General features: G+C 47.1%; 1 protein-coding gene across 1 annotated transcript; it reads right to left on the bottom strand.

Annotated features, from left to right (window-relative positions):
- Positions 1-16036: 16036 nt before the first annotated feature.
- On the bottom strand, positions 16037-23845 carry LOC124659932. The gene is made up of 11 exons (XM_047197737.1): positions 23182-23845; positions 22823-22969; positions 22585-22739; positions 22056-22331; positions 21834-21961; positions 20657-20774; positions 20474-20566; positions 17431-17499; positions 17208-17313; positions 16620-16680; positions 16037-16340 (listed from the first exon to the last, which is right to left on the bottom strand). Exons 1-11 carry the CDS (start codon positions 23678-23680, stop codon positions 16310-16312), a joined length of 1683 nt encoding a protein of 560 aa, XP_047053693.1. The 5' UTR covers positions 23681-23845; the 3' UTR covers positions 16037-16309.
- Between the last annotated feature and the right edge of the window lie 542 nt (positions 23846-24387).

Below are 24387 nucleotides of genomic sequence, written 5' to 3'. Positions count from 1 at the left end.
ACCGGACAAAAACGCGGCCCAGCGTGCGGACCCATCCCTAAAACGGATGGCCGCGGCGTCCAGGACGACCCAAACCCGGCCCAAATCTGGGACGAGTTTGCGTGGCCGCGGACGCCGAAGGCTGGTCGCTCGCGTCCTCCCCTTGTCCGCCCCTGGCCCGCCTGTCAGTCTCCTAAAACAGAAACCCCTAGCACACATCTCCCGCCGCTCCGTCGCCAGCCAAGGACCGGCATTTTGGGAGCGGCGTCGACGCCGGCCAACGTCGTCGAGACGCCGGCAAGCGGGATGGAAGCATAGGTCGCGGCCCCGCGCTGCTTTCGCCGCGTCGTAGCAGAGTTGGAGGACGCCGTCGCCGTCGCTGTTGTCCTCTCACCATCGCGAGACCTCCCGCCGTTCGCAGGTGCGCCGTTGCCGCCGGAGGTGAGCTCTCGTGCACCGTGTTTCCAGACCGCAAGTCGGCCGAGACGGCCATGGCCTGCAGGTCCCTACGGATGCATTGGGTGGCCTCCGCCTTTGATGTGTTCGATGAAATGGGCGGACTAAAATTTGTCCCTTTTCATCTGTAGATCATGGTGGACAGCGACGACGACTACTTCTTCAAGAACTTCATCGACACGTCGTCAGATGAGGAGTCCGACGATGAATTTTTCACGGATGCTGCGCTGATCATCCACAAGCACATTGTCTCGCAGATCCCCGTGCACCGGGGGTCCTTGCCGGGGCGCGCGGCCGCCTTGGACCGCAAAAGAGAACGCGGCCACGACCAGCTCTTCACCGACTACTTCCTACCCAAGGCATTGTTCACGCCGGCCATGTTTCGCCGTCGTTTTCGGATGTCCAGACCATTGTTCCGCCGGATAATGGATGGCGTCAAGCCGTACGACGACTACTTCTGCGCGAAAGTGGATGCGATTGGCAAGGTAGGCCTCTCTTCGTACCAGAAATGCACGGCAGCGATTAGGATGCTCGCATATGGCGTTGCCGGTGATTTCGTAGATGAGTACATGCGCATGAGTGAGCAGTGATCGTTTCGTTCGTAGAACAGTACCTCCAGCAACCTAATGCAGAGGACACAGCTCGTCTGTTGTCAATCAACGCTTTCAGGGGTTTTCCAGGGATGCTAGGCAGCATAGACTGCATGCACTGGGAGTGGAAGAACTGCCCCTTTGGTTGGCAGGGGCATACAGCGGTCATTCTGAGGGGTGCACAGTAATTCTTGAAGCTGTTGCTTCACAGGATACATGGATTTGGCACTCATTCTTCGGAATGGCTGGCTCGCACAATGACATCAATGTGCTGCAGCGCTCTCCGGTGTTTGATAGGTTAGCGTACGGTCAGTCCCTGATGTGGATTTTGAGATCAATGGCCACCACTACACCAAGGGGTACTACCTTGCTGATGGTATCTATCCACCTTGGGCTATACTCGTGAAGACAATCCGAAAACCCTGCTGAGAGCAGGAGGCAAGGTTTGCCAAAGAGCAAGAGGCAGCCCGGAAAGATGTCGGCGGGCGTTTGGCATCCTCCAAGCTCGTTGGGCTATCGTCAGACACCCTGTCAGCCAGAGCCTGGGATGTGCAAACTCTGTGGGAGGTGATGACCGCTTGTGTAATCATGCATAACATGATTGTTGAGGTAGAGCGGGATGATTCACTGTTTGATAATGACTGGGAGGGCCAGGGAGAGTTGGTTACTCCTCAAGGTGGTCCGGCATCATTCCAGGACATTCTTCATGCACACCATAAAATTCGAGATCTAGCTGTACACAACCAGCTGTAGGATGATTTGATCGAGCACGTGTGGCAGCATGTAGGCAACAATGCTGCAAACAACAATGATGATGGAAATCCCGACGCCTAAAGCATTTGTAATGTTTTTACATTTTATTTGAATAATACTTTATCATTGACTAGCACAATTGCCCGTGCGTTGCAACGGGTGAAAAATCGTATATGCATAGCACCCGGAGACAATTGCACCACTGGAGCCGGTCGTCGTCCGTTCGATGTGCAGTGCTAGCACAAACCATAATACATGCACAAAAAACAAACCATTCTCTTAATGTTCTTTTGTACAAGTAAACATTTGGAATAAATCAATTATTGTATGCGAAATTGATTTGAAACCTAAGATATTTTCTAGTAAAAAATAGTCTAAACAAAGAGAGAAAAGCTCAAACAGAAAAAGTTGCTGCCCTATCCATATTATTTGCCGCGAAAGGTTTAATCATGCGTTGCAAAGGAGAAAACACACTTTATTTTATCAATGTCTTATTTGTCTATTATAAAACATATACTAATTTTATTTCCATTGAACATGAAAATCAAATTAACTAAATCTTTCAATTGGCAATAAAAAGTCTGAATAGGTATATTTCCATGAAGAAAAACTATATTTCTGGAGCTCCTCAAACTTCAAAACATTGCTTGCCAACAAATCAAATTTCTAGTTAGAGCTAGGGACAGTATTTTTTTGTCGAAAAAAACGGCAGCTTCCGTGGCTATAAAATGTACGGAATTGCTAAAAACCAGGCGCTTGAGATATATTAAATCTCAGTCACCTAGTGTATTACATAAGGGTATCAAGATTTGTACACTGTTGCTTTTTTTGCCTCGGGTATCATTTTCTTCATGGGCTCTTCACGCTCGTGCGCTACTTTGTCGTGGCTGCGTGCCTTGTAGCATGGCGTTTAACATTTTCTTTTGGTTTTTGTTGTTTTTGTGTGCACTGCTTGTTCTTTGCACCCAAAAAAAATAGCGACATAGAAAAATGTCCTGGTCCATTGGGTTATTTTCTAATTTGTGCAACTGAGAATTTTTGAAGTTGCATGTAAGCTGAAACAGAGTTTTTTTAACAGTTGCATGTAGGTCGCAACTGAGAATTTTCCAGTTGCACGTAGGTCGCAACTGAGAATTTTCCAGTTGCATGTGGGTCGCAACTAAGATTTTTCCAGTTGCATGTTGGTCGCAACTAAGATTTTTTTGGTTGCATCTGGATCGCAACTAAGATTTTCCTGGTTGCATGTTGGTCGCAATTGAGACTTTCACGGTTGCATACGGGTTACAACTGAGTTTTTCCCCGATTACATGCGGGTCGCAACTGAAATTTTCCTAGTTACATGTGGTTTAATGTGGTTTACAACTGAGATTTTTTTAGTTGCGACGCAACTAAGATTTTCCCAGTTGCATGTGGAACGCAACATATATTTTTTCATTTCATATATGTCAGAACTGATATTTTCCCAGTTACACATGGATTGCAAATGAGATTTTCTAATTGTACATAGGATGCAACCCTTAACCGAGAACGGACATTTTTCGAACGCTCCCATATTCACAGGCCGGAAAGGCACGTCAAAGGCGTGAAGCAAAAAAGAACAAGAAAAAATCCCCTGTGCTACAAGTTGTAACAGCACGATACATGGCAAGAAAAAGAAAAGAGCCGTGAAGACCTTATGTCAAACCAATCCATTAGTACTAAAAGGAATCCGTCCAAGTAGCAAACTCAAAATCAACAGACCGGCGTGATGGCATGACGTCAGGTGACTGAGATTTATTAAATCTCAGTTGCCTGATCACTAGCCGCGCCTTTGGTTATTGATGCACTTCCATTACTTTCCTGCTCGTGTGACTTGCCCGGCCAGCAGTTCGAGAATCCAGTTAAACCTAACGAAACTCGAAACTCATAGGGAGCTAGACCAACACAGGTTATCTCGCATGCAACCAGGTGACCCACTCATCTCCTACAGTCGTACCTCGCCGGCCGTTGCGCCGCTGTAAGCCTGGTATGCACGCTGCAAAGACTGCCGCGCGGTGCTGCAAGCCCAGACGATCCCCTACCTCTCTCCCGATTTTCTCCTGCTCTAGAAACTTCTCCAAAGCCTGTGGAGCTCCCCTGCCCGATCGCACCTCCATCTCCACCGACCTGCAGCGAGGATCTGGGATCCATGAACGCGGGGACCTCGGCTGAATTCATCGTGGCTGCCATAGCAAAAAAGGAATTGAAAAAAATATAAAAGAAAAATAGCTAACTATCCGGCCCACCTTGCCCAAGATGCCAAAGACCATGATCTCGTTTCGTCCGCCTCTTTTCCCGGTCCCATCAAGAGCAGGCGCGCGCTGCCGGCTCATTCCCTACTCCCGGCCAACGCCGGTCCTCCCCGTGTCCTCCCCTCCCCGGTCGAGCCGCCTCTCTTTGTTTCCCGGATATAGTCTCCGGCTAGCCTCTCCTCCCGCCTATCTCGTTGTGAGATGCTGTGGTGACCCTGCATACCACTGCATGTTGTAGTATGCCAGTCGTTGATATAACATTCGCGAAGTACCATTCCGCAAATATCACATCCCTCAGAGTAGTACAACAGAACATAGCAAGGTCCATAACTCATTCACATATTATTACAATATACATACACAAGTCGTCTCGGAGCTCCTCTTGGGTCCTAAGAGGATATCTCCTGGGTTCGAGGTGAACCCATCTTAACTTACAATACCATTGTCTCATTAAACAAAACATTTATTTAAGCGAGCAGCTAAATAGTAAGAGTTCGCGCTGCTCGGCTACTACTACTCCTCCTGATATCCTTATGCTTGTTCTCCTCCGGAAGCCTCTCCGGATCCGTAGACTATGATGTAGTCTACGCCTTCCACTCCTCCTGAGAGGTCTGGTTCCTCGTAGCCGATGATCTCGGCTCCATCATGGTTGTCGTCGTCCTCCTCCAGATGGTTCAGACAATCTAAGCATGGGGTTTAAGAGTGGTATGAGTACGAGCGTACTCAACGAGTTCATTATAGATAAGAGGTGTTTAATGCACTAGCTACGATATTAGACCAGAAAGTCTAATACCAATGCAAGTTTTGATAAACATTTCTTCAATAGATTGCTTTTATTTCAAAGAGCTATGTCCGTCAGCCTTCACCGGTTTACTAGAACTTCATGGAGCTCCTTTCCGGCCGCGTTCGCAGCTTCCTCAATCCCGGAACAGGGAGTGACAGGTCACGCTTCTTTACACTCGCAGAGGTGTGTTGCTTTACCCATAAGAGATCTTAACCTTGGTGCCAACCGGGCAGCTTTCCCGTCCACACTTCCTTCGGTGTGGGGCCCGGTATAAGGTCTAGCCAATCATGTTCCTCCGCTACCTCGAACACCCACCCTTTGTTGCATACCCCGACCCTGGGTCCTCGTCGGTCCCATTATTCCCGTAATTTCAGGGTGGACCCCGACCTCGACAACAGTTTGGGACTCGTTAACCAAACTCCTTCGCCGGTAGCCGCAACCCATCATAGATCACATTACCGTGGGGAATTAGAAGGGGATCCCCACCCTCAAGTTGTTCCGCAAGCAAGAACCGCTACGGTAAGCAACAGCCTATACCGTGGGGAATTAGAAGGGGCTCCCCACCCTCAAGTTACTCCGCAAGACACAACCGCTACGGTAAGCGCATCCGTTGATGAACGAGAGGTGGAAACACTTTTGACTACTCCGTCCCACTCCGGATCTTATGGTTAACACGGGTATTACGGCACAAGAATCATCGGCGACATTTGTTGTTTAATCCTAGATGGATAATAACCCTTGCAATGGAACCTCCACCATATCAACACAATCCATGGTTCCATTGCCCACCACATAGTCATATTCATAGTTATGAAAGTAGTGGTTTTGGTTTTTATGCAATAGTGATAACCATAATACTTTGCAAGTAATTTGATAGAGATACTCAAATGACATGAGCAAGCGATGAACTTGCCTGAACACTGCAAAGTTCTGCAGTTGGAAGGTATGGACTGACCCTTGTCCTCTTGTTCTGAAAAATAGCATCATTGTCCGATAAGGGCAATGGTTAAAGAAGCAATAATGCATGATTCCAGCTTTAGGGTTTGTTTCCCCTTTCCGATGTCGTTGCTATTTTATGAGAGGTTAGATACTAAGAACATCTTAGGGATACTTGATTTAGGGTAAATCCAACCTTGAAATGTTGTCAAGGTGTTTTGAAGTCCAAAGGTATTAATGGACTTATTTTTATTATTGAAAAATATATGTGTGATTTAAATGATTATTTAAATCCTCAAATTAAGACTCATTCTTAATTGTCTTCAAAAATTCTCTTTGATATTTTATTTAGGTAGAGAATTTTATGCTGATACATTTTCATATTTTTATTTATTTTTTTGGAGTTATATTTTATTTTAGAAAATTCTTGGAAATTCTTGTTTAAATGGGTATTTTGGAAAATGCCCAAAATACCCCTCGGCCCCACTTGTCAGGAGACCGAGCTGGTTAGGTTGGACCAGCCCACCGGGCTCGGTCCAACCGACCCGGCCGCGTCGTCTTCTCGCCGAGTCCTAACCCTAATCCCCCTCTCGGCTCTCGCGACGCCGAAATCGCCTCCGCCGTCGCCGTTTTAATCTGGCCGCCTCCGGCCATCGCCGGCGACGAGATGGTGTGGATCCGGACCGCCTCTCGACGGCGGACATGGTGGTCCGCGTCGATCTGACGCTTGCGTCCTCGTTCGCTCGCCATCGACTCCCCCGTGCGCCTGACCTTTGGCGTCCGCCGCCACCGCGCGTTGGAGAAGCCGTGGACCTTCCTCCTGACGCTCCCCAGGCGCGTGGTGCCGCGCCGGGGTGCCGTGGTGGTCGCCGTGGCTTGGCTTGGCCAGGCCCGGTGCCGCCGTGTGCTCCGGCGTGCGCCGCCGTGGCCGCCGTGGTCATGTCGACCACCTCCTCCCCGTATGTGCTCCCCCTTCTCCTCTGCTATCTGTTCTACCTCTTCACCTCCCTCTGGATGCTCTGGCATCCCATGATTGTGCTGCTGCTTCTATACCTATGTGCTCTACTGCTGTGCTTGTTGTTGCCATGGATCCTAGCTGTGCTTAGCTTATTGCTGTGCTTGGCTTACTGCTGTGCTTGGCTTACTGCTGTGCTTAATCTTGTCCCTGGCTTGGTTGTGGTGGTAATGATTGTATATTTAACAAGTGCCAGTGCCTTTGAGCTAGTTTCTTTAGTTCATATACATTATTATGCTCCATTGAGCTATACTGCTGGCTTAGCAGTGTGATTTAGTGATGGAGTTACATGTGCTGTTCTTGTATATTGTGATCCTTTGGTTCATCAAGCCTTTGATGTGCTTCTGGATACAATTGTAAAGCCTGATGCTCTTATCTGTGAGGCAATTGTTCAGTTATTTAATTATCTGTTCATGTGTTAATTACTTGGAATAAGTTCTAGCATGCAGTAGCATGCTCTAGCAAGCTTCTGGTGATCATGTGATCACCAGTTGCTTGTAAAAGCTGCTCCTTAGTGTCTGTGGCTCACTGTTGCTCACTCTGTGCTGTGTGTGTATCATATAGACTTAATCTGGTGGTATTGCTGTTGGCTTATGCAACTGCTGTTGCCTGCACTGATCCATTGGATCACTGTAAAGCCCTGTTGCTTTTATTGCTTTGTTTTGCTCACTTATCTGTGTTACCTGAATTTTACTGAAGTGGATAAGTGATGTGAGCTGCTGTGCAGTTGTGATCATCTAATTAATTGTGACAGGGCTAGATGGATGCCAACTCTCAATTGTGTACCCTAGCCCTTTACTGAATCCAAATGGATAATGAGGTATAGGTTCTTGTGCTGACTTAGGGTTGAGGTGGCCCCGGCAGCACTCGTGTTGTCGTCCTGGTTGCTCCCCTATCTGTGGTTTGCCATGATTGGTGTTGGCTGGCTGGAATGGATTAATTGTTCACTGGCTTGGTCCAATCTTGGACTTCCAGTGACCTTTTGGTGTTGACAAAATATATAGACACATGATAGTCTATCATGTCTGATGGCTTAGCTAGCTATGGGTTGTCAAGTGAGATTGGTAATCGGCCGGACTTTGAATCCATGATGGATTTCTCCGGTTATGTCCCGGTGTGGACATAACCGAGTGTTCCCTGGATGCTTTCTACTGGCTGTTTTCTTTGTTTGCTTCAACCAAATGACTGGATAGCCAAATGATGATACAATCTGGGTTTCCTACCCTTCGTGCTCCTGTGATGCATAGCATGCTTATATATGAGCAAAACTTGGTTTTGCTCAGGTTGATTTAGTTTATACCTCACTCCAGCTCCTAGAATGAGTTGTTGGTGTAGAGGATTGCTTCTGGTTGATTTGATGGTTGAGTTGCTTGCCCTGCTCCTCCTGGTGAGCTTGTGCAGCTTGGTTTATTTTCTCGGTGATTGGGAATAGATGGAACAGCTCTAGCTGTTCATCTGTTCTTAGTGTTCTTGGTCTGTTCTTACCCTTTGGAGATCCTGTCGATGAGCTGCTAGGGTTTCTGGCTGTGAAAAGGTTTTATATGATCCCTTGTTGGCTCCTCTGGTCGACAGCTTGGCCTGGTCATCTTGGTGACTCTCCCCTGGTCTGTGTGTGCTGTTGAGCATGCACACCGCCTTGCAAGCAGTGTGGCTGTGTGTGTGTGCACCTGATGCTCTGAACTTGGTTTGGAGATGATCAGCTCGGCAGAGCTGATCCATATCTGCTCAATATCATTATTCTTCTAACCTGCCAAGTGGTTTTACCACTTGGCATAACTTCTCTTTTATTGTGATCATGTGCAGGGATCAAGAATGGATCAAAATTGGAATTGGAGTTCATCATACACAAGATCAAATGAAGCTGATCTTGTAGAATTTAGTCTAGGCTCATTAAATTGTAATTTTTCTTTATTTTCCTTTCTTCTATTCTCGCCTATTTATGTAATGTGTTGTATTATGCTTTTATTTCACTTTTGGATATTGTAATGACATTGTAATTTGTGTGATGATCAATAAAGCTCAAAGTTTTCTCTAAGGAGCTTTACTTTATTATAATTGTTTATCTTGTTTATTATTGGTTATTTACTTTATGAATTTCCTCAATTGAATTACTTAAAGTAATTATTTAATGTTTGAATTTGAATTTCAAATTCAACCTTGGTTTGAATTCAACCATGTTATAACATTTAGAATTCAATCATGTGAACTCTCCCCTCTCTTCTCAAAACCCTAAACTAGTGAAGTGAGAAACAAGTTTGTCGCACTCTCGAAACCCTAACCCCGTAAGGTGTCGAGAGAGAAACTTGTCCCCCTTCGATGCAGTTTTTGTTAAAAAGCGCGAAATTTCCCCAGAATTTACTATGTAATGCACATCCCTTTCTAAAATCTACCCCTCGATCGTCTCTAAACCTGGGACATTACAGATGCCGTCGCTCTGGGCTCTCTTTCACCATCCCCCAAATTATTCTTTGATCCAAGATCATGCATGTGTTCAATTCCTCAATTCCATCAGCCCAAAGGATTCCTTCCTGAATCCTGATCATTTGATCTTTATGCCAAGCTTGTTAGTCTGGGACAGTTCGCTGATAAGCAAGGAAATTCGTGAGCATATAAACCGGCAAAAGTCATTACTGGTGAGCGAGGTGGGACTAAATAATTAGTATTGCTACTCCCTGCCAAGCAGTTAATAACTTTACGTGGCTGAGCCTGGTCGCATGAAGCACACAATGCGAGCCATGCAGGCCCATGGGCCAGGTTCCCATCGACCCTATTACCGTAGTTCTCGCGAGGAAACGTCTGCGATGAATCGTTTTTTAATTAGGCGGTGGCAGTAGCATGTAAATTTAGGTAAAGATAAATGGCAACTCTAAAACGGACGAAAATTTGGGGGAGAAACCTTCCTTTCTTTATTAGTAGGTAAAGATTACGTGGACAATGTACTGTGTAATAAATTTTAAGCATTTGAACTATTTTCTATATTTTCTATAATTTATTTGACGTTTATAGTCAATTTACAAGCAAAAACATACCATACAGCGCTGCGACCCATTTCAGCAGCGTTGGGCGCACCGCGCGACCAAACGGACGCGCGGATGCGGGGCTCCGTTCGCGCATCCGCTTAGCCACCCAAACTGTCCAAAACGAACGGCTCAGCGCGTCCATTTAAGTCGCTCGGTTGAAGATGCCCTAACGAAGGGAGAAAAGCGGTATCAGGAGCATGGCCGTCAGCGACGATAGTCGGGCGACGACGCGTTCTGTGGGGCCTTCAAGGCAGCCGTGAGGGCGGCATGCGCTTGTTTGCATGCAGCTGCTGATTCCTTGGTGTTCCTCTCTCCACCGAACACTGAGGCGGGCAAAGGTCGAAAAGCTTTTCAGTGACAGAGATTACGTCCGCACCACCAAGACAGCTAGAGTAGTAGAGTATATAAACCATTCTAATCTCTGCCGTAGGTGAGTTTGGTGACCTGCAATACATCCACGCTCAAGTTTAGCAACCTAATCAAATCTAATGTGGGATCAACTGTCAAGCAACCTAATCAAATCTAATGAAGGTTACTGTCCTTGGGTTGGCTTCCTTGATAGCCTCGTCAAAACCCTCAAGTTTGAGCCAGAACAGCTCAAATTTAAACCTCTTCTTCAGCCTAAACGATGCATTCAGATAAAGGTGCAGGGGCGCGTGATCCGAAGCTGAAGATGACAGCGCTTGTAAGACAGAATCTGGGTTTTGCAAATCCCAGTCAATAGAAACCAGATCTCTCTATCAATCCGCGTGAGGCGTCGGAATCTCACTCTTATTGCTCCAAGTGTACGTCCTACCATGCATGTACAGATCTTTGAGCTGCAGCTCTTGCGCAAAGCCCATGAAGCGCGCCATCATATTCATGTCCAAGAGGTCATTGTTCTTCTCAGACGCATACATGATCATGTTAAAATCTCCCACCATCTCCAGGGCCCCGGGCACAGCGATCTGCGCTCCGTTAGTTCAGCGAGGAAGGTGATTTTATCCGTCGTCGATTGTGGTTCGTCAACCGTAGTTAGCCACCACCTAGTGTTATCTTTCGTCGACACCTCGCCGGTGATGGCGAAGGAGTTAAAGCTCATGTTACTAATCTCCACCATTGTTGAATCCCATGCCAAAAGAATTACTACACGTGTGTCGTTAGCATGCAGTGATGCAGATACACATAAGAGCATCTCCACTCGTTTGGCCTCCCCACGCCGAAATCCGGCGTTATTTCCGTCTGGATTGGAGGAAAATTAGGCCTGGGGAGGCCCATTTTCCCAGCCGCGAGCCCAGGATGGATGCAAGTTCAAACATAAGCTTAAGGTCCATTGACGTAATTCGGCGAATTCAGATAAATTTGGGCGAAGCTCGTTCAAACATAAGCGATATTTAACATATAGAGGCGAGTTCGTACATAAATAGACCGAATTCGTACATATATTTGAATTCGGCGATTGGCAAACTAAAACTTATACGCCTCCTACATGCCGAAATGGCGGTAGAAGGACGTGTAGTCGCCGCCGTCATCGTCGTCGCTCGAGCCGGCGTCGTCCTGGGGCGGCGGCGCCTCGTACCCTGGCCAGCGTCGCCGGCGCGTGGCGGCAACGGCCGGTAGATGTCGTCGTCGCTGCTCTCCTCGAGCTTGATCACCTCCCTGGGCGCGGCGTTCCTACCGGTGGATGGTGCGGCATTCCTACCGGTGGATGGTGCGGCGGCGAGTTGACGCGCGGCGGCCAGATCCAGCAGCCGCCGCCGCTGCTCCGCCTCCTGGCGCTCCCAGTCGAGCCTCGACCACTCCAGTGCGGCATCCTCGGGGAGGCTGTTGTCGGCGGGCACCAGGTCCGTGAGCGACCTGGCGATCGCCTCCGCCACGGCGGCATCCTCTGCGCGCTTCGCCTCCTCCTCGGCGAGCTTGTTTGCGGCGTTGTTGATGGCGGCCGCGGCGGCCTCCTTCTTCGACGACTTCCTCTTCCGCCCGCGCTGCGGAGAGGAAGGCTGGTCGCGGATGACGAGGGCGCCGCTGCTGCGCCCTCTGGTCGGCGGTGGCGACGCCGGTTCCTTCTTGACGGTCGAAGGAGACGCCCACTCCTTCTTGACGGTGGTCGGCGTCGACCCGCCGGACCTGGACGTCGACCGCGAGCCAGACGAGGAGGAGGATGGGTCCATCCTCCTCGGCATCCAGGAATTACCGTGCCGGCGCGACACGGTAGCCGCCACCGGCGGCGGCATCCCCAGGACGGGGGAGTTCCCGCTCTCGATGTGCGCGAGCACATTTTCGAGGGTGTGACCAGGCGCGCTCCACCATCGGCGGCGGCCGGCGGCGTTGTTCCTTGCCGGAGGAGGAGGAGGGCCGTCGTACGCGGCGAGCTCGCGTTCGTACTGCGCGCCGGAAGAACGCGGTCCACGCTTCGTAGTTGTCGGGGAAGAAGCGTGGATCCGCGCGCTGCTCGTCACTGAGAGTGACGAGCACCTCGTCGATCGCCGCTTCGAGTGCGCCCCCACCCGTTGGCGGCGGCGGGATCGGCACGCCGCCTGCGCTCATCCTCCATCCTCCCGGCGCGCGGAAGTCCGGCGGCGCCGGGTAGCCCGCCATGTGGAGGAGCCGCCCCTCCCATTGGTGGAGAGAGCGGCGGCCGAAACCATTGTTTGCCGCGCCGTCGTTCGCCATTGTTGTGGCCGCGGCGGGTTCGTGCGAGATCGGGGAAGATTTTGGGAAGGTGAGCGAGGAGGTGAATGCGGGGCAGACGCGGTAGATCAGCGATAAATAGAGGTACCTGCGCGTGATACCGAGGCGACGGCATTAACTCGCCGCGTGGAAGCTACGCGGCCGGCGAATACTTACCGGCGGCAGGCTTTTACAGCGCGCGGAAGACGATGCGATGAGGACGACGATCGGTGTCTCTCGCCGACAATTTGAGGCCACCAGACGCGCGGGAAGTTTCCTCGATGTTTCACGCGCTTTCGTTTCGTCCGGAGTCCCCGAGCGCTCCCCGGGGGGGCGGGGATGGCGTGGGCTCGCCGGATGAATTTAGGCCCAAATCCGGACGAAATCGAGGAACCGGGGATGCGACTGGGCCGAATAACGCCGTCCGGATTGAAAAAACGTCGCTCGGGGGCCTAGTCGGGAAGACGAGTGGGTATGCTCTAACCATCGAAAGATGGCCCCAACAATTGCATAACCAAGAAATCATCCACTACGGTAGTTTAGTCTCTCGTAAGCAAATAATGTTAACATTAAGACTATCACCAAACTCACGTATTACACTCCTCTTAGCTGGATCGTTCAGCCCATGAATGTTCCAGTTTAACATTTTCGGGTTCAAATCCATAAAAACATATGGACTCAGCCGCCCATGCTTCAAATCAAAACCACACCCCCCCCCACCCCCCCCCCCCCCCCCCACACACACACACACAGACCTGTGCATTTAGCTTTGACGATGGATCCTTGGAGCAGCTACGACGCCAAAGTGTTCACAACCTTAGCGCAGAATGCCTTGATTTTGGCCATGGCCTCTAGCTCCTGGGCAAGGTCTCGGGTCGTGCGCCTCCACTACAATGCCCTCCTCGCCAGGTTCCATGGCAGTGGCAAAAACAGGCGCAGTTCCCAGCGGCGCAAGCTGCGAGCCGGCCAAGAGCCCTCCCGAGTCTCCCATGTCTCCATCTGAACTCACCCTGTTCATTTTCGGCACCATCTGCATGCAGCTGTTTGGTCCTGTGTAGGACTGGCAGGGGGATCCCTCCGGAAGGCTCTCGTTCCCACGGAACAGCGTGGCGAGCCAATGGAACACCCAAGCTCCAAAGCCTCCTCATGTCTCTGTCCAGAGAGAGAAATCACGATGTACTTCCTCAACCGCACCGGAAGCAGGCTGGTCTCCATCGATAGAAGCTCAGACTGCCCACAATGGGAGTATCATAGGTAGTATCATGCATCCCATGCATGCAAAATGCTGATGTGGCAGTGCAATTAAGGATGAGAGAGAGGGTACTAGTATCATAGGTAGATACTGTATCATAGCACATACTACTAGAAAAATTAATGTCAAGTAAATTCTTGTACATACATTTGCATTGAGATTCTACAAAACAATTAATATATGGAGACTATGATACTAGTATATAATACCATGCATTGTGGAGATAGTAACATGTAGTGGTATCATACGCATGATACTTCTATATGATACTATGCATTGTGACTAGTCTCAGAGGATCCGGTCGGGGACAGCTCCCCTGACATAGAGGCCGCCTTCACCGAATCCACCTCGGGACCCAATCATGGCCCCGCACTCTCCGTGCGATGCAGATCCTCCTCGCACCCCGTACCAATCAGTGGCAAAGAATCGGGCGCGTCCACCCACAGCAGCTGTTCTTTCCTATACTCCAGGACAGCCTCGGGATTCGATCTAGCGACCTCAATCTCCACTTGCTCCAGGACACGTGTCAGTTCTGTCGCCTCGCCATCCAACAACGGCTCCTTGGATGCTTCTTTTTGCGGCTTCTCACCTGGCGCAGAGACGCCCCATTAGAGCAAGAACAATAGAAGAGCTATCAACGAGCTATAAGAGAGTGTTATGTCATCTATAGTTAGCTTATAGCCAATACGTACAATAGTTAGCTATAGGAGTGTGCTACTTTTTATGTAGATGGTCCACATATCACTCTCACAAAGTACCTAGGAGCACGCGCTACAGCTGGCTATTATCTTGTAGCCTGCTTCTCTTCTCTCTCATCTTCTCTCTCATCCAACTCAGCAAAACTATATTATTTTAACTCTTATAGCATGCTGACTGTACCTTACTGTACTTGTTCTTACCCGTGGCTCTACCGCAGAGCAGAGCAGGGGAGCACCAGCAATGTAGACCGGTGGCAACGACGCCATAGACTCCGCCACTGAGCCGATGCGTACTTGTGGACTGACATCGTGGCCGCCGGGACACCTCCCTTCCTGAGCACCTCCACTACCTGGTCGCACGTCACGACTGGCCTATGTCCTCCGACGGAGGCCACCATAGCGAAGCTTGGCCTCTACCCAGATCACATATGGTTGTCGAACGGCGGGCCATGCAAAGTGGCGGCGGTGCCTCGCTAGAAACGTCAACGACCGGTGCCACAGAAGTATCTCCGCGGCCAGGCTCCATCCTGAGCAAGGCCAGGCCTCCAGGGGTGGCAGGCATGAGGTCGGTGGTGGTGGAGATGGTGGCGATGGCGTGGGCTGGCGCCTCTCATCCCTCGGACGCAGCGAAGGCCTAGGCTTCGTGCGCACCAGCGACCTGCGCCGCACCATCTTGGCCAGCGCGATGTTCCTGAGCTCGTCCTCTGACGATGGGTTCTGGGGCTTCTGCCAGCATTGGAGGCACACCTCATCATTCGTGCAGTCTCTCTTCTTGTGGACAGGCTCTTAGCAACGGAAGCAGAGCCCGTCCATCTCCACCGCCCTCTTGCTCGCCTGCTCCGTCGCGTTCCGCACCTCAACGCGGCGCTTCCAGAGCGTCTTCTTCGAGGGCGGCCGGCGGCTGCTGCTCCCACATCAACCGATCCTAGACCCGACCGCGAGCCTCTCCTGGCGCTGCACCCCTGCCTCCAAGCGCGGCGCCGCCACACTGTTGCCCGGGGACGTGGAGGAGATTCCCAGGACCGGAGGCGTGCTCCTTGTCCCGAGGACACCAACTCCGAGCTCACAGCCGGCCGCTGCCAGCGGTGCAGACGGCAGAGAACCTGAGGACGCCATAAACGCGGGAAGGGAAGGGGAACCGGGACCGGAGTGGTCACCGGCGGGGGACGCCGTGGAAGGCCTGACGGCGGAAGCGCTCACCTACCTCGCTCCCAGCCGCTTGTCTCTCACTATTCTGATTTTACTTGTCACGAGTAGACACATCCCATGATGATGTGATTCTATCTTCCTATTGCAGAGAAGTGAAGCAAGCTGACATACCTTCTGCAGCCCATGTCTCATCCGTCTGTCAGAAGTCCACAGCCGAAATAGCACCAGCCATGCAAAAAAAAAAAAAAAAAATTAATGCTGCCCAGCTTCTCCCAAACATATATTCCCATGGTGCCCAGCTTCTCCCGATGCAATTATGTCTGACCCTCCTAGTGCCCCCGTATGTGAATCTCGCAGTGTACTAACCGGAAGAGGGCCATGGCCAATAGAAGTAATCGGGCAACGTAGAGTCCACGAAGAATGTGCAAAACATAGCGGGATCCCACCAAAATATCACTCACAGTTCAATTTATGATCATATAAAATGTTGCTTTATTTCTAAAGCAGGGCAAACGGCTATTTTAGATATATGAGATAAAATCATGTTCACGTCAAATAGGAGCAAGACAACACGTGTCTCGGGTGGGCGGACGCAGCAAGTTGCACTGGTGCACTATATATGATCCAGTAGATGCGTCTAATCCATTACAATGTACGCTATCCACTAGGTGTGCTTCAAACCCATTACAGAATACTAAACCAAAGCACAAAAAACAGCTCATGACGAGACTACCTCCTCCTCTCCTTCCTCCTGGTACTTAATAGGCGTAACAACGTTCCTCCTCTGGCCTGTTAAAGAAAAAGCACACAATAGATTTATGTGAGAAAAGTCTAAAGCAAAGATAGAAAGAATATTAATTCAGTGTCTCCCAAAAGACTAGGCAAAGGCTTCACTATCTCCCAAAATACCAGGCATTTGCAAGACGCAGGTAAAGTATAGGGATTTGACATAACATCTATTTTTGTTATTTTAAAGATGCCCTCCCTTCTACTGTACAAACAGCACATGACACCATACATAGTTCAGAACACAATAAAAAAAATGCAAAGAAAGCAATTGTCACGTGCCTGGGCTCACTTGGTGAAGTACTGGGTGAAGTACGGGGTGAAGAAGTCACCAGACCGGAAGCTACACAAATAAATACAACTCGATTAGAGCAATTGTTCGGCGAAGCCCAAAAATGGAAATGAATATTCTGTATCCATGTAAATCAAGTCATTCCAGGCATTGACGGTTTTACAGCAGGCTTTACTAGAAGCACTGAGACCTAATTGGTGACACCGTCACTAAGGTCTTGGCTTCCTTCCTAAATGGTGTTCTGGTGCCGCAAGAGGTCATAGAGCAGTGTGGGTCCTCATCCCAAAGGTAAAAAAGAACAGAGTACCATGGTCACTGTGCACGCCCTGCTGGCTTGCTGCTGGTCAGCTTCTGCCTGCTTCAGCTTTTGGGGCAAAGAATGGACATGGGAGAGCGGGATGAAGTGCCGAATTATGTTACACTATTTCCTTGATTATATGATGTATTTTGGCGTATACATATCTATTGTACATACATGCACCTATATTTTGGAGCCTAAATTATACTGCCGTGGAGAAATTTATATATACTTAAAACATGGAACAAACAATATGGATCATCTTTAAAATAAGACTTGCCTGAGAAAACCTGTATGCCTCTTGCAACAAATTCAGCATCTTCAGATACCTTCACAGTCAATACTTTGATTCTCCGAAGATGTCTACGCGTGCAGTATATCTGAATCTGTAAAGCCAACGAGACATATTTCTTAGTGATAACATTGCGCTAATCACGATTTCGTATAAAACACAAACGTCACAGATCAAGTAAATCGCTATTAAAACATAAAAGTAAGCTTACCTCCACATCCAGATCAGAATCAAGGCCATCTTCACTGTTCACCACTATGCTCAGCAACATGTCTTCTAACTGATAAACAGCAGCAAAAAATTAAAGAGAAGAATAACATAAAGTAATTCCCCCTTCATTTGATTATAGATGTCATTTAGAGTTGTGCACAAGATTAAGTGTGAGTTGTCACAAGTACTAAATGTGAGTGAAATGTCGATACTTCCAGCAAATGGTATCAAGAAAGTTTCAGGGGAAGTTGACAAGCTTCTGCACAGAAAAACATATGTACAGGCAGAGGTCCTGGGTGCAATGGCTGAGAAGGAGGCCAGAGCAACAGGCACTTCCATATGAAGGCCAGCTAGCATCCAAACAAAGATAGGATCAACAAACTGAAAGATGCAGCTGGGAATTGAGTGGACAATGCAGAAACATCGGAACTGATGGTCTCAGATTTCTTCAAGGTGCTGTACACCGAAGACCCTGATGTCAACCCCAATCAGCTGCTAGCACTCTCTGAGCACAAAGTCAAGGAGTATAAGAAGAGGCCTTTATGCAGAGAATTCACTGATGGCAAATTACATAATGATCTGTTTCAAATAGGTCCCATCAAGACACCCGAGCCTTCCAGCGAGATTTTCCAAAGGAAGTGGGACACACTGAGAGACGATGCTATCAATGCAGTCAAGTAATTCTTCAGATCAGGGTTGACGACACAGTTACTTTCCTGAACGGTAACTAAGCAGAAGAGCTAACAGGTTTCAGACCTATTAACCAATGTAATGTGATCACGAAGTTGTGGCCAAATGCTTTGTACACTGGATAAGATCTTTTTTCTCGGAGCTTAGCTCCTAAGCTCAGAGTGTTTTGTCCACGGGCAGATGATTAAGGAAAATGCCATCATGTCCACTGACTTTCAGTGTTTTCATATGATCCAACAGTGCAAGAAATAGAAACCTGATGACAACTATTCTGCTTACAAGCTTGATCTGACAAAGGCATATGACAAGCTTGGTTTTTTTCCACTCACTGAGGAGGCTACTATCCTGTTTGTGGTTGATGGACTAACCTGTATCCTTAGTAGAGTGAGAATGAAAATATTATACCCAGGAGGCCCAGGTATTTCACATTTTCTCTTTGTGGACACCAGTCTTATCTACTTTAAGGCATTGTGTCTTCTCAGGATTAAAATATTATACATGCATCGTTGGATTTGTACAAGAAGTACACAAGTCAGCTCCATAGCCTCAGCAATTATTCTGTCTTCTACTGTGAAGATTGCCCAGATAAGACACAACTAGAGAATAGATCAATCAGACCCTGGGAAAGACCAACTCAGATTTCGAGGAGAATATCTAGGGCTCCTGACTTTAGAAGAACACATGAAAGGTAGCCAACTCAAGCCGTCAAGGAGAAATTCACGAAATGACTGAAATTGATCTGAGAAGTACTTGTTTCACAGCGGAAATAATTTTTCTAGAAATCAGTTGCCCATGCCCTTCTAACCTACATTATGAGTGTGTCTTCAGACGTCAATCAATTTTGTAAAGACAAGGAGAACATGAGCAAACCTAAATATTACGATAGCCTAGGGTTTCGAAACATGAGTGAGAACCTAACAGACATGGTGTTTGCTACTGCCGCATCTCCAGCTTGGTGGGGAATAGATGACAGCCTTGTGCTTCTGAAGAAAGGCCAAATCAAGAAGATAGGGGGATGGGAAGAAGGTACAAATCATTTGTGTTTACTGCAGCATTCCACGAGAAAGTCGGTTTACTGCGTTGGGTTTGCACACTCAATCACAGCTATGTTGGGTTCACCAGCCGGCAAATTAGAAACCAAGCAATGGGACACTACTCTCCACTGCTTGTTCCAGGAGCATGAGATGGAAGTGATCACCAAGATCAAGTTACCCACCTGAGATGCAGAAGATTGTCAGTTAGCACTTTGAAACAATTGCTTGCTTCCCAGTACAAAGTGTGTACAAACTTGATCTTAAGGAATTTCTAAACATCACCGTCAAGTCGGCAACGGAAGTGCTAGATTAACAGGGGATAGCAGCACCAAGATATATAGCACCATCTGGAACACGAAGGTAAACAGAATCTTTCGCTGACGTATAGCAACTGCTGCCAAGCACCGAGGCATAAAAAATGACCGCGGACCCTAGAACTGGACAACCTTTAACATTTGTGGTTTGAGGTCCAGAGGGTGCCCACCATGCTCCGGTTTGGACAAAACATGATCAGAGGTGGATTAAACTGAATACTGACAGGTCCTTTGTTGAAGCCACAGGCCAGGGAAGTGCGGCGATGGTTGCAACAAATCATTGAGAAAATGTGTGCTCTCAGTAGGGCAAAAAGATTCAGTTGTGCGCATGCAGATGTAGCAGAGATTGTCGCGGTAGTTGTGCAGCTTCGACACCTGATCAAACTCTATGCAGGGTTTGTTGTCATCGAGACTGACTCTGCTTCCTTCTGTTTCAGGAAGCCTTGCCCAGGAAAACAGTCGCTCATGATGGTGACTGGCAGGAGGCACATAATCTGCTGTAGTTCTTCTCGGAGTGGAGAACAGCTGCACACGAACTGGCAATTTTGCCAGAACACAAGGAGTCGATGCTTCTGCCAAGTGTGCCTAGCGTCTACGACCTCAGTTGTTTGTAACAAGTGTAGTACTACTGTTATTTGGTCTGTAAAACTCTAATTTCCCTCATAGAAAAACAGTGCCCTTCTACGTAAATCTTTCTTTTCCAAACAAAGACACTAAATTACATATTTTTCCTCCCAAAGCAAGCCCGCACAAGAAGGGTTAATTGGGAAGGGCAGGCATCAACAAGAGTTAATTAGCTCTTTTCTCGATGATATCAACAATGGGCAAGATAGGAAGAAAGTGACTTAAACTGAATAGGAATTGAAGAACAAGAATTTGGAGTAAAATGAAGAGTCTGAAAGACATCTATTCTGAAACATTGAGAGTAGAATGCAAAATTCACAAAAACATGATATCTATTCATTCTACTTTAACCTAACAATAATAAACATATTAATGCACTAACCTCCACAACAGTAGAAATGCATTTTCCATTGACACGTTCAACCACATCCCCAACTCGAATTCCACATTTTTCAGCAGTAGAGTCTGCTGACACCTGAGGTTGAATTGCAAATTTGCAATAAGTAATCCTTAGTACAAACGACAAAACAAGCAAACTCAGGAAAGCAACAACAAACAGTATTACCTCTAGAACAATAAGACCCTCCTTAATCTTATGCTTGATCAATATATCCTCAACATGAACAGGGTTTAGAAGGCTGATGGCAGAAAATTTCAATCCAAGGTGGGGTCGACGGATGCGCCTATACAAAAGAGAGATTAAATACATTTAAATTAAGTAAGCATGAGCACATAAGCTTTTCTAAATTAACAATTCTGGCTAAAACCATCTGCCCAACATGTTTATATATTACCAATACCATACTAGATTAAATAAAGAAGATAGTGTTTTAAGAAGTTCAAAGAGGGCATGCTTGTAACCTTACATTCAAATAAGAAACATATTAGATAGATTCAACACCAATAAAGTTATCAGAAAACCTCTGTCCTATACATCTTAGAGTTGGTACCCCACCTTCCCAGAAATATGACTGGTTCATGGAAAAGGATTGTGGAAGTTAAGTGGAAACATGGCTTTCCACCTAATTTCTTTGCGTCTTTTGCTATAAATAGGATCCCTCTGGGTCACAGTACATGTCGTTTTGTAATCCCCGGCACACAACATTTTAAGGTCTGGCCATCAATATCGAGAAAGATGACATCATCTACAAGACTACAATAACAAATTGATATGACTAGATCTATCATAAATATACTTGCATAATATATGCTTATTTTTATTAAAGGACACATTTTCAAGAAACTGATGGTCAAAGCATAATCTTCGAGACCATATCATATCCAAAACCACACATAATGAGACATCAAAGGGAGTACATACAACACACCAAAGACAACAGTGTTAACCACCCATTTCCTCCGTAAAGATTTCACGATGAATCATTCACAATCTTGGTTAGCATGGTTCTGCTATGATTCTTTCCACCTAGGGCTCATCAAGATTCCGCCACTAGCCTCACTTTTACATGATTTTTTCTATATGTGTTATTCAACAGAAATCGATTCAAACACTCTTTGTAAACATATATGATGACAACCTAGGACTCATCAAGGCTACGTCCCCAGCCTTATCCAAATATAATAATTGTAACTATGAACATGAATTGCATGGGAAAAGAGAAGCAAAGAAGATATTACAGACCTATCCAAATATATTTTTTGGAACTTATTCTACTTCTAAGAACAAGAAATAAATATAAGAAAAAATTAACTTGAGTAGAGAACTGAAAAGCAAAACATACCCAAAGTTTTCCCACAGATGAAAGCACTTGAGTAAAATTGAAGAAGGTATAAAAGACCCTTCTGGACAACTGTCGATCATTCCCACAACCTTCCCGTCTAAGTCAATGACAGGACCTCCGTTATCATACTACGACATTTGAATTGGTAATATTATTAGAAGTAGCATTCGAATAAAGCACTAAAAATACAGTAGCTATAACTCGAGTGGAATGTATGTGTACCTCACGGTTTCGATGTGGACCTTCAATGCGCATATGGTGATTCCGCTCATACACGTCTGGATTCGAATATTTTACTCTACCATGATGTATCACTAGTTTGACAGATTCATCTCTTCCAAGCTCAAAAATGTCTTGAGCACATTCCACTTTATCGATAAAATGGGGTAACTGAATAGATTGATGCATTTTAACCCTGAAGAAAGCAAGATTATAGTGCTTCTGGTGGTAGAGCAGGCGGCCCTTTGCAACGGCGCCACCCCGCAAGTGGACAGTAACCTAAAACAACAGTTGTAAGAGAATGGCTACCAATAAAGACCAGCTGCTGACCATAACAATCCTTTGGACAAGACTAGTAATGTTTCCGAAAAAAACGTTTCTAGACAAGAACAATATAATCCATCCAATTTGCAACTAGCTATGATAAGTGCCACCATAGTAGATAACTTAAGACAGAACAAACCAAAGGTTACAATCATAGAAGTCAACTACGAATAAAAAGTGATCTCCCATGTCATTAATAGATTATTACCTTAACATTAGAAGCATACTCGTCTCTGCATAACCAAGCATCCGGTGATGGGCGCGCCGTGCGAATCAGATGTGCAGTCGTCACAACGGTACCAGTTCTCTTCTTTCTATCCAAATCCTTCAAGATACCAGAACACCATGCTAGCGGCTTACCATCTGCAATTTCATGCATATATTAGCAAATGAACATCAAGTTTCCACAACAATATCCAAATGGAAGGAATGGGATGTTATAATACCAATTGAGGAAGAAAGGCCAACGACAAATTGAGCAGCAGAAAGCACTATCTGCCTTGCAGGTTCACGGATGTGAAGGAGGGTTGGATCATTAACCAGGCAATTTGGAGGTGTACGCTCATAAAGCGTGGGTATTTCCATCTGGCGAGCTACAAGAAGACCAACACACACAATGATCTAAGTTTTTGTAAAAAAAAAAACTTGGTCGAATGACATATCCTGAAATTTCTAAAAAAAAAATTGTAAATTTCGATTTTTGGACTTCAAAATGATCTAACATTCTCTTCTGCTGGTTAGATGGTACATGATGAGTAAAGAAACTTGAAAATATGATGAAGATCGAGGGACTTGAATCACAAACCTATTTTCCGGTAGTACTTGTCCTGCATATCGCTATACATGTTGTATATCATAGGGTCGATGGATTTGCCTATTACAATGCCATGGGGCATGTAAGGCTCGCGAAGCGGAGAGCTGCCTGCAGAGGAGCAGGAGCCATCCTCCTCCTCCTCCTCCTCCTCCTCCCCCCTATTTCTCTTCTTCGCCTTCCTCTCCAACCTGCTTTTCCGTTTCCTGGAGGACCTCTCCGATGGTACTCGCCGGCCGCTCCCATCAAGCTTGGCTTTTTTCCTTTTCCCGCACCCCTCCGATGGCAATCTCTCACCGCTCCCATCAAGCTTGTTCCTTGCCGATTTGGAGCGCGAGAATTGCTGCTGATCGCGCGCCCTCGACCGGGTTGTCATGGCCTCGGCGGTAGAGATCCCACCCCTGTTCCGCTTCCTGCCTCGACGGAGCGCAGGGGAGCAGGATTTCCTGGATCCGGACCCCTCCCCCTCCTCATGTGTGACGGCAAGCGGCATCACTGGTCCGGTGATTCGATCAGGGCGTGGGCGCTCTCACGATTTAGTAGTTGATTGGAGAGGTGAACTGGATTATCCCTTTGCATTGACGGGTGGGGTGGGGATCGATCTCGATGACCTAGCCAACAGCAGAAAGAGGGACGTAACAGGAGCGCGTTTGGTAGTACAGTATACTCTATCTAGGCCTAATTTAGGGCTTGCTCGGGCCAGGCTCCAGGTCTGAAAACCTTATTTATTGCCTGCACGCACAGAGTGGCATTGGGACGCGGCCCATTAACGCATTGCATGGTCTTTTCTGGTTCTGCCTTCTTTTTCTGCTTCTTTCGTTTTCTTTTTCTTTTTTGTTTTTCTATATGAACAATTTTCTAAAATTGAAGATTTTCTAATTTGAACTTTCTCTCATATGAAAAACTTTTAAATTTAAACAGTTTTCAACTTTGAATAATTTTTAAGTTTGAACAATTTTTAAGTTTGAATTGAATAATTTTAAAATTTTAACAATTTTCAACTTTGAACAATTTTTAGTTTTATACATTTTTAAGTTCTTTTTTTCAAATATAAGTTTTTTTAAAGTCTCAAATCTTGAATTTTGTCAACAAAAATAAAAATAATAGGAAAATAAAAACCTGCCCGAGGACTTGTTCCTGGGCCGACCCAATAGGGCGCACAGGGAGGCACTCATGTGCGTGCCCTACTTCCGCACGCGA

This window comes from Lolium rigidum, chromosome 6 (assembly GCF_022539505.1).
Source record: "Lolium rigidum isolate FL_2022 chromosome 6, APGP_CSIRO_Lrig_0.1, whole genome shotgun sequence".
Classification (NCBI taxonomy): domain Eukaryota; kingdom Viridiplantae; phylum Streptophyta; class Magnoliopsida; order Poales; family Poaceae; genus Lolium; species Lolium rigidum.
The sequence above is the reverse complement of the archived record's forward strand: the minus strand, read 5'-3'. Positions and strand labels throughout refer to the sequence as shown.

Coding starts and splice junctions, on each gene's coding strand:
- LOC124659932 (XM_047197737.1), bottom strand. CDS start 23,680: ATGCCGCTTGCCGTCACACATGAGGAGGGGGAGGGGTCCGGATCCAGG. Junction 22,740..22,822: donor TGGCCTTTCTTCCTCAATTG/GTATTATAACAT, acceptor ATGAAATTGCAG/ATGGTAAGCCGCTAGCATGG. Junction 21,962..22,055: donor GTCCACATCGAAACCGTGAG/GTACACATACAT, acceptor CAAATGTCGTAG/TATGATAACGGAGGTCCTGT.